The sequence below is a fragment of the Orcinus orca genome, chromosome 20 (genome assembly GCF_937001465.1).
Source record: "Orcinus orca chromosome 20, mOrcOrc1.1, whole genome shotgun sequence".
NCBI classification, from domain to species: domain Eukaryota; kingdom Metazoa; phylum Chordata; class Mammalia; order Artiodactyla; family Delphinidae; genus Orcinus; species Orcinus orca.
This window is the reverse complement of record NC_064578.1, coordinates 31,308,570-31,319,519: the sequence shown is the minus strand read 5'-3', so window position 1 is coordinate 31,319,519 and position 10,950 is coordinate 31,308,570. Positions and strand designations below refer to the sequence as shown.

Sequence of the window (10,950 nt, the reverse complement as noted above, 5' to 3'; positions counted from 1 at the left end):
CACTCCTCAGGTAGCCTTGATCGCCTGAATCACAGTGACTCATAGACACACGAGTTCAAAGAAAAAGCTTATGCTTGTGTGCCACTGAGATTTTGTGGCTGGTTACAAAATAGGTCTTAATAGTAATAGCTACCTGATATATTTTTCCTAGGTCAGGCAATTGTCTCCTAATTGGTGTTTCTACTTCTAGCCTTATCCCTCTCAACTCCATTCTTCAACGAGCTACCAAGTTACTCTACCTAAAGCATAAATCTGAGTTGGTCTGATTTACTCATAACTCTTTGAAAATGATGGAAACAAATTTAAACCACTCTCAGAAAAAAAAAAAACTGAGTGTTTATTGGCTTGTGTAAATCTTCTAGGGGTGGTAACAGCTTCTGGCATGGCTGGATCCAGTTGCGCAAACAGGTTCATTGGGAATATGTCTCTCCTCTCAGCTCCACTATCTGCTGTGGCTTCATTCTCAAGCAGACCCTCCCCAGTGGTGGGAAGATTGCCATTAAGAGGCTCCAAGCTAAAATCCTGCAATTTTATTAACTCCAAAAGAAAGTGAATACTTCTTTCCTTGTTGTGTCAGCAGAAAGTCTCCAGGAAGACTGGTTTGGGTCAGATGCCCTTCCTTGAATTAGTCAATTCGACCAGGCACATACAGCACTCAGCCTTGAGCCCGAGAATGGGATCAGCAAGTCATGTAAACTGAGAGTGGGTAAGAAAAGGGTTCCCCAAAGGGAAAAGATGGGATTTGTTACCCGAAGGCAAGATACAAAGCAGTCAAAAGCAACTGACATCCTGGCATTATTCCTCTACCTAAAGACCTTCAGTGGCCTCCTCATTACCATTAGGATGAACTCTCAGCCTCTAAGTATGAAGCATAAGGCCCTTCGTGATCTGATCCTTTTAGTTATTAAGCCTCACCTCCCTGTCACTGTGTGATGTGACCTTCAGGCTCCCACAACACTGCACGTCATGCCTGATGTAGCCTCCAATCTCGGCTCATACGTTCCCCTTCCCCTGAAACACTCATCCTCTTTCTCTAGCCAATCCCTACTTACTCTTAAAGGCTCCACATGGGTCTCACCTAGGCTGGAAAGATCTCTCTGAACCACCCTACTCCAGGCTGTGCTCCCACTAGACACACTTCAATATTTTATTAACAATAGGGAGTTTGGCACAGAGTGGTCTTCCAGTAACTGCTGGATTAATGGATGGATAAAGCAAGGAATAAATGATTGAGTGATAGAGAAGAGTAGAAACTCAATAAATATCTGCTTAATGAATGAATTTGGTTTGAAATGGGAAGTTTATTGCCTCATATAACTGAAACATCCAAGGGAAGAGCTGAATGCATAGGTAGGTAGGAAGGTAAGTATGTAGGTAAATGGATAGACAAACAGATAGATGGATTGAATGGACTGGTTGGATGGGAGGTTGAATGGATGGATAGATGGATGAATAGATGGAGGGATAGGTGGATAGAAAGGTGACTAGTAAACAAACTCCTCCTCTTCCAGTAGTTTTGGAAGTGGGCCAGAGCAATGGCTTTCAAGTTATGGGCCAAGTCTATGCAGACCTGTCTTTAAAGAGTTTCAAGCTCATTTGAGTAAACATAATTCTGGCCACCTTCACCAGGCACTTGAGCCTCAGAGGGACACAGATGAGTGATACTGAGCCCCAATGGCACAACTGGAATGTCCTTACAAAGAAACTGGGTCCTATTTCCTGTTACAGATTAGCTTCTTGGCAAATTGCAGCGTGCCTGCCACAGCTGGAGGTGGATGAAGAATCCAGTTTTTAAAACCCACAGGGATCTTGAATTTAATTAAACAAGCATTTTACACCATCTCAGAAGGAAGCAAAACAAACCACCCTGTTTTCTGAACTTCTGAGGACCTGGAGTCTCCTTCACTTGATTTGCTAAGAAGCTGAGTGAGTTTTGCCCCTCAGGAGCTGGTGAAATAAGCACCACCCTGCCTCAAAACCTCACCACCAGCTGAGAACTTTTTCCGGGAGTCCTGAGGGTGTATACTGTGAGCAGCTTCTTACCAGACACTGTCCTATTTTGCAGGATGAATTTCCATTAGGTGGGAGGAGGGAGAAAAACAGAATTGTATTAAAAAAAAAAAAAAAAATTGAAAGCAGTTACCAGAGCTTGGCCTATGCCCAGAAAGCTGTAGAAAGAGGCCCCAAACTTCCTGATCCCCAGCTGCAAGCCCAGGCCTGTTTCCTGGCCCACTGCAAGTTTCCTACCCCCGGGGAAAAAGCAGGGCTTCGGGCCAGCTGAGTGGGCCCCATCTCTCTTGCTCCCTCCCTAAAAGACGCTGAAGCAACAGGAGCGCTCTGCAGTCAATTTGCAGGTCGAATTACTCTACTTCTTGTCCTTCCTTCTTTCCTGCTCTTTACCCCAGGTGCAAGATTCTCAAAAGAATCCTCTTCAGTTTCTGAGGTTTTGATGGCCAAAAAGAAGGGTCATTTCCAGTAACGTGCTGTCTCCATAGCCCCTTCGCTCACCTGCGTTCTACAGAATCACACCCATACTTCCCCGCTGATCCTCTAATCCCGGCTCCCCAGTCCGGTCTTTCAAACGTGTTATGTCATCATTTATTTGCAAACATATCCATTTGATTTCAAATTAAAATGCTTTGGGGTCGAATTAAAAACAAAACACATGCAAGGGGGGGAAAAGAGAAGCTGACAGACATGTCAGTAAACAGCGAAATATTTCCAAAGGCTGGACACAGATAGCTCAGACGCTAGAGGGTTCAGATTGACAGACTCTTGATGTGAGGAGACACAGGAACATCAGCAGAGGGACATTTTTCTGGGGATTAAAAAACCAAGAACATGAATCCCTCCTCCTTCCTTCCCACCAGCACTCAGTGTTCCACGCACTGGATGATCAAGGCCTTGTCTCCCATTGCCATGATCACAGTCTGATCCTGATTTTTCCCATAATTCATTAACAATTCTCCAAGTTAAATATTAAAGTATTCATACAAACAGTGTGGAGTGAGCCAAACCCCAAACCTTCCTGTGATGGGCACTGGCTATTCAGCCAGCTATTAGAAAAAAGGAGAGAGAAAAAAACAAACCAAAAAAAAAAAAAAAAAGGAAGAAAGAAAGAAGGAAAGAAAGAAACCGAGTACCACACATCCCCATCGATGCTATGACCACAGAGCTTTCAGAGTTCAGAAACGTGAGGCACATGGAAGGGGGTAGGGTCACAAGACAGTCACAGCTCAGCAGCAGAGATTCACCAGAGCCAGAGCAGTCTGCTATGGGGCTCCCCCGTTTCCAGAAGCTCAGGGAAAGTCCCAGGATGTGTGAAGACTTCTTTCGTCCTCTCTATCGGAGAGCTGGGGAAATAGGACTCCCCGTGGCCACATCTCCCTCTCAGCTCCAGAGCAAAGCCCGATGAAGGTAATTTCTGAAGCCTGAATCCCAAAGGCGGGAATTTCTCTCTCCTCCCTCTCTTTGGAGCTTCTCAGGATGGGGTTTGTCCCGAGTTTCATTGGCCAAAGGCAGTTCCACGGATGAGGTGAGGGTCCGAATCCAGCAAGAAGCATCTCAGTTCTTCTGCTCAGGGGCACCATCCTTCAAGGAGGCGTCTTTGCCATCTGCTGCCTCTGTGCCAGCCCGCAGATTTGGTTCCTCTCCCTCGGGCTGTTCTGCAGGTTTCTGGGACGCCCCTTCCACCTTGGTGCTCTTGCTGGAGTGGCATCCCATCTCAGTTGGACGCAGAGGGTGAGTGCCCTGGGATGTCCCGAGGTGAGGACGCTCTGTGTGGCAGATCCTCAGGTGCCAGTGTTAAATAGCCCTTCCTCAGAACACAGCTGAAAGAGCACAGGTTCCGTTTCTATGGTCACAGGAAGACACCAGTCCAATCTGCATAATGACACCCCCGCCCCCCGCCCCATCTGCGGGATGGGCAGGGCCTGGAAGGGGGCTCTTCCTGCTAGCACCAAGCCCTATTCATTCCATCAGAAGAATTCCCTTTTGTTTAACCGGTAACTTCTTCTTTACAAATTACAACCCCCCACCTAGTTACCTGTAAACACCAGCCCTCTCTTGCTGCAAATAAAGCCCTGTTACTAAGCAACTAGCTGTGCCCTTCCTCCGTGTCCCAGGGTCATATCCAGTTCCGGGACTCACAGACCCCCCGCTTGGAGTCCACCCCCCCCCACCCTAGAATGCCACCTCCACCCGGGGTTGAGGAATGGGGCTAAGATCATGGTTTAACCCAAACAGGGTTTAACCCAAACAGGTAAGTAATGAAAACATTAACACTGCTGTATGTTATATATGAAAGTTGTTAACAGAGTGAATCCTAAGAGTTCTCATCACACACATACACACACAAATTTTTGTTTCTTTAATGTTGTATCTTTAAGAGATGATGGATGTTCATTAAACTTATTGTGATAATCATTTCATGATGTGTAAAATCCAAAAAATTATGCTGTACAGCTTGAAGTTATACAGTGTTATATATCAATTATATCTCAATAAAACTAGAAGGAAAAATAAATAAATAGATAAATAAATAAACAAATTAGCAGGTACCAAGTGCTACTTGGTACCAAGTACAGTTTACATTCATCATCTTGTTCCATCCTCACAACAACTCTAAGAGGCAGGTTGTGTTATTTAATCCTCATTTAACAGATGGAGACACTGAGGCACAGAGAGGTTGAATAATTTAAGGTCTAACAGCCTGGAAATAGCAGGGCTGAGATTAGAACCCAGGTCATCCAGATTCCGCTCTATCACTACGTTCATCTTATCTCTTTTAAAGACCCCACCGGGCCATCTTCATAAACCATCATAGGTGTCATCAGTTTGGTAGGCCTGTCTTGCTCTTTTTTTAAAAATAAATTTATTTATTTTTATTTATTTATTTTTGGTTGCGTTGGGTCTTCGTTGCTGCACGCAGGCTTTGTCTAGTTGCAGTGATCGGGGGCTACTCTTCATTGCTGTGCGTAGGCTTCTTATCGTGGTGGTTTCTCTTGTTGTGTAGCACGGGCTGTAGGTGCACGGGCTTCAGTAGTTGTGGCTCACGGGCTCTAGAGCACAGGCTCAGTAATTGTGGCGCACGGGCTTAGCTGCTCCACGGCATGTGGGATTTTCCCGGACCAGGGCTCGAACCCGTGTCCCCTGCATTGGCAGGCGGATTCTTAACCACTGTGTCACCAGGGAAGCCCTGTCATTGCTCTTTTAATCCAGGACACATGGGTAAAAGTTTTCAAAGCTGTGAACGAATTCTCTATATTTGACTCCTCTTTTATTTTCTGATCACCTCGCTTTCTTTTTCCTAGCTCCAAAAGGGGCCCGATAGTTCTGGTGCAGCTCCCAGGAAGCTGCAAAGAGGATCAAGCAGGTCCATGTAGTACCTTTTCAGAGAAGCACAGACTGTATTCTTCCCCGAGTATGCACACAGCAGTCAAAGGTGACGCCAACTCCATTCACTTCCGGAGGGCTGGGTACATGCCAGCCTCGGATGTTTTACACACGTCCTCTCGTTTATTCCTCATAATCAAACAGTCCTACGAGGGAGTATCGTTAAGCCACGCTAGAGGGGGAGTAACTGAGTCCAGAGCGGTTAGGTCAATGGCCTGAGGTCACACGCGTGGTTGGCAGCCAGCTCAGGATGCTGCCTGCACACCCTGTGACCTTCCCACTCCTTGTCCCCTCCTGCTGCCACCCCCACTGCCTCTGGTTAACGCCATTCATCTTCCTGGACTTAGGTATTCAGTGATCCACAGGAATGTGGTAAGACTCCCCGTAAATCACCTTTCTTTGAATGAGCTTCTTGCCAACCGGGCTGGCAGAGTGACAATTAGGAGGACATTATAATGCTGTCGGTTTACCTCTCCCATGTAAACGCCAAAGTACATTTTGGGGGTGTCAGGGTGGAAGAGGGAGGTTCCATTTGCCTTCCAGTTAAGAAGTCCTAATTAAGGCAAATCCTCGTTTGGATACTGGGATCCTAGGCCAACAAGTCTCTTGTGAATCCTCCCAATTAATCATGCTTGTCCCAAGTCAGCACAAAAGACAGGCGGCAGGAGCACCAAGGAGACAGGTAAAACCCTCAGGCTGGGCTTGGGTTAGTTTAGAGGTGTGGTTGGTAAGACAGATGAGGGCCCTTTTCTGAGTGAACCTGGTGAGCAGCCTTGTCGTGCCTGTGACACTCACACCCAGGACTGGTTACATAATTGAAGGGCCCGTGTGAAATCAAAATGTGAGCCCTTGTTCAAAAATTATTAAGAATTTCAAGATGGTGACAACAGAAGTTTAAATGAAGCATAAGGCCTGTAAAGCCAGACCTACCCACACCCAACCTCTTCCTCAACTTTCTCAGAGATGGATTCACCTCCTATGAAGACTCTGATTTGCCAGATCACTAGCTGGCTCTGCCCAGGGGACATTGCCCTAGGAATAGGATGAGGCGGCGGAAAGACAAGGAAAGAGAAATGGACCACCCAGTGATGGATGGGACCACAGTAGGATACTTCCAAAATATTTTCAGCTTTACAATGCTTCCTTGGGACTTCCCTGGTGGCGCAGTGGTTAAGAATCCGCCTGCCAATGCAGGCGACATGGGTTCGAGCCCTGGTCCGGGAAGATCCCCACATGCCGCAGAGCAACTAAGCCCGTGTGCCACAACTACTGAGTCTGCGCTCTAGAGTCCGTGCACCACAACTACTGAAGTCCACTCGCCTAGAGCCCATGCTCCACAACAAGAGGAGCCACCGCAAGGAGAAGCCCGCGCACCTCAACAAAGAGCAGCCCCCGCTCGCCACAACCAGAGAAAGGCCGCACACAGCAACAGAGAGCCAACGCAGCCAAAAACAAATAAGTAAAATAAATTAAAAATTTTTTTAAATAAAATAAAATGCTTCCTTGACTTTTACCACCTACAAAACATAGCACGCAGAAAGTATCAACATAAAAAACACAAATAAAAACTAATGATAATACCATATGTTGGCAAAGCTTCAGAGCAACCGGAACTCTCATATGCTGCTGGTGGGAATGCAAAATGGTAAAGCCACTCTGGAAGACCGTCTGGCAGTTTCTCATCAGGTTAAACATACACTTACCATAGAATATTTACCTGTATCAGTCTACTCAGGCTGCCATAACAAAATGCCACAAACTCAGAAGCTTAAACAATAGACATTTTCTCACAGGTCTGGAGCTAGAAGTACATAACCAAGGTGTTGGCAAATTTGGTTTCTGGTGAGAGCTCTCTTCCTGGTTTGCAGATGGCCACCTTCTTGATACATCTCTACATGGTCGTTCCCCTGTGCTCACAAAGAGAGAGAACTCTGGTGTCCTTCTCTTATAAGGACACTAGTTCAGTGAGATTAGGGCCCCATCCTTATGACCTCATCTAACCTAATTACCTCTATAAAAGCCTTATCTCCAAAGTATGCAGTCACACTGGGGATTGGGGCTTCAACATATGAATTTGGGGGGGGACAACGCATCCAGTCTATGACATTACCCAAGGGAAATGAAAACCTACGTTCACACAAAAACCTGTACACAAATATTTAGAGCAGCTCTATTAATAATCAATAACTCGAAACAATCCAAATGTGAATGGATAAATAAACTGTGGTACATTCATACAGCACAATATTACTCAGCAATGAAAAGGAAAAACTGTCGTTACACGTAACGTAATTTCAAAGACGTTCATGAGTAAAGAAGCCTAAAGGTTACCTACTGTTTGATTTCATTTATGTGACATTCTCAAAAAGGCAAAAATATAAGAATGGAGAACAGATCAGTGGTGTTACTACAAAGTGATGGCTGGAGAGTTTTTGGTGTTCTGTGTCCTAATTGTGGTGGTAGTTACACAAATCTAAACATGCTGAAATTCACAGAATTGTACCTGAAAAATTTTAAGGTCAAATTTGCTGTATATTAATTTAAGGAAAAAATGTTAAGATCATCCAAACAAAAAAATAAATAAATACTGTTTGCCAGGAGCCTAGGAGCTTATTTGCCATCTGGTCCTAATTCTCAAGATCATTTAAAATCCTTTCTCTCCTGCTTTTCATTTGAACAAACAAACAAACAAACACACCTGCCCCTAATTTAGCTTAACAGCTGTTTATTGAGCCACATGCTACAAGGTTCCATGTGGGGTGTTGCGCGGTTTCCAGAACCTTAGTGAATTGCAATTCAGGAGACCTGGATGTGGAAGCAGAGCGGGCTGTGTGCAGAGGGTCACCTTACAGCTATGACTGTAGCGCAGAAGAGTGGCCGGCCCAAGGCACCTTGCAGGAAGGGAGCTGGGGCCGTAAGCACCCCAACCTCATTTTCCTCCCTCCCTCCAATCCCTCCCAGGGCTCCCATTGGCCAAACCCAACTTGAGGCCAGTGGGCATAGAAGCCTTCGGTCTTGCCCATTTAGGTCAGCCTCCCAGGATGCAGAGCAGGGTGGAAAAGGAGAGCAGATGTGGAGAGGGAAACAAACCATCTAGCACAATCCACGTGGATCCTGTTCTCAAGGGCATAGAATCTGTTGGGGAAGGCACCATCTTTGCAGGGAATTAAACCATGAGGCAGAATGCAGTAAGTGCTTTAATACAGGAAAAAGGTCACACTGGGAAAAGGGAATAGGGAAGGGATTCCTCTAGCTGGACCCAGAAGGATAAGCAGAATATTAGCTGGTAGAGGAGGAAAGGACAACCTGGCCAAAACGAAGAACTGCAAATCCCTCCTGAGGAGTTCAGTTCAATTCACCATTTGTTTATGGAAAGGCAGCTAATGGTCATGGTTAGAAGCACCAGATTCAGCCTGAGAAGAATCTGAGATTGAATACTAACTCTACAGTGTACATGTTGTGTGGCCTTCAGTAAGTTGTTTAACCTCTCTGACTCTCAGTTTCCTGGACTTTTGGGAAGAGTCAATGAAACCGCATATATGTCATCCTGCTAATACACCTCATAATATCTGGCAGGGTTTGCAGATGCCGTTCATGACCAAAAAGTGACCAAACTTACTTCTGCCGTAAGCCTATAGGACCCCCAAAGTCAAGTTTCCATTTAGTCCAAGGGCCAGCCTCGCAAGACCAAGTGACCTTCCTGGGATAGGCACCTGCCCCTTTGTTGTTGGTCTCCGGCATCCTAGCCTCCTTCCTTCTCTACCCCACCTTCTGCCAGGATCCTGACATCCTGCCCATGCTCCTGGTGACCCATTTCCAGCTCCATCCACTTTGGAAAATAGAGGATTCTCACCCTCTTTCTTTTTTTTTTGGCCGAGCCACGAGGCTTGAGGGATCTTAGTTCCCCGACCAGGGATCGAATCCTGGCCACAGCAGTGAAAGCACCAAGTCTTAACCACTGGACGGCCAGGGAATTTCCCTCACCCTCTTTAATGGAGCAAGCTTCTAGAAGATAAACAAGCCCTCACCTACTAAAAATACATTACATCTCATAACATTATGAATTTATTAAAAAACAAAATGCAGCACACAAAATTCTCCCTTTGAAGGAAAGAGTGGACAGAACAAGAGCACAGAGGAATAAAAATGAGAGGCCCTGTTCATGCTGTCCCGTGTCTAAAACACAGTGCCCAGCACGGTTATCCAGGCGCTCCATCAACAGCAGTGGAGTGCTCAGAGGCAAAGGTTCTGCAGGCAGGCAATCCAAATTCAGGTCCTGGCCACACCGCTTGCTAATTCTCCCACCCAAGGCAAATTACTTAAGCATTATGAGTCTCAGTTTCTTCATCAAAAAAATGGGTAAAATAACAGTGATTACTTCATAGGATTATTGTGAGGATTCAACTAGTCAATCTAAAATTCTTAGTGCCTAATAACATTACAGATTATTATTATTATTATTGACACTACTTTTACCTATCCAACATGGCGCAGACCCTCAAGGAGATCACCTATGGAGAACCTATGCAGAATACAGACCTGTTGATAACCACAGTTTCCAAAGCACTGTGATTAGTGGAATGAACAAAACGGTAGAAGAACTCAGGGGAGAGTTCTTCTTAAAGTCCTTAGGAAACCTTTAACCTCATCCGGTGATGCCTGGCATCAGACCTGCAGAGGTTATAATCTAGGTCTTTGCTGGGGCAAGCTTTGGGCCAAAGTGGGGTGGTGTGTAGGGGCAGAGGAGGGAGCTCTTGCAAGGACTGGAAGTGACTCAGAGACACTTCAAAGTGACAGAATGGGAAGTGTACCTGTCAGCACTTCTCTGACTGATTCACCTTCACCAGGGCACGAGCAAGCCCTAAGTAGGCTGGGGGTGGCCCCCGTCAGTGACACACACACACACACACACACACACACACACACACACACACACACACGTGCACGCGCGCACGCGCGAACCCCTTGCCCCTCCAGGTATTGCTCATAGGTAATACTCCCTCCCCTCCCCCTCCCCTCTACTCTTGATGGTCACTTTGACCAGATGACACCAGTACAGAGAGACCAAAGTTTAAATAGGCACACGAAGGTGGGGGGAGGGGGGATTGGCTCAGGTCTCACTGTCACAGAGTGTGTCTAATATTTCCACTGGTGAACTTATCCCCCCAAATCACCACAGAGATAAATTGCCTTAAAAGAAGTTTTTGTCAAACTTGTCTCCATCACCACGGCACTATATAAATTGATGTATTTTTTTAAAAAAATAAATCCTGTACTTATCCTGAGAAGAGCTCAATTCCACTGCATTGCACCAGGGCACTATATAAATTGATGTATTTAAAAAAGAAATCCTGTACTTACCTTGCGAAGAGCTCAATTACACTGCATTGCCTTTGTGTGTGCGCTAAAAGTTAATTTGTTCCATAAATGGGAATTCAACAAGGGCAGAAATTTTGAGCTGTTTTGTCCTTTGTAGTATCCCTTGTTTGTAGGAAAGTGGCACATAGTAAGTGCTCAGTTAACATTTGTTGAAGAAAGAAATAAATGAAATGTACA

The 10,950-nt window shown here is 45.7% G+C and overlaps 1 protein-coding gene across 1 annotated transcript; it reads right to left on the bottom strand.

Annotated features, from left to right (window-relative positions):
• Positions 1 to 317: 317 nt before the first annotated feature.
• CHD9NB (CHD9 neighbor) lies at positions 318 to 3,958 on the bottom strand. The gene has a single exon (XM_049703943.1). It carries the CDS (start codon positions 3,721 to 3,723, stop codon positions 3,565 to 3,567), a length of 159 nt encoding a protein of 52 aa, XP_049559900.1. The 5' UTR covers positions 3,724 to 3,958; the 3' UTR covers positions 318 to 3,564.
• Between the last annotated feature and the right edge of the window lie 6,992 nt (positions 3,959 to 10,950).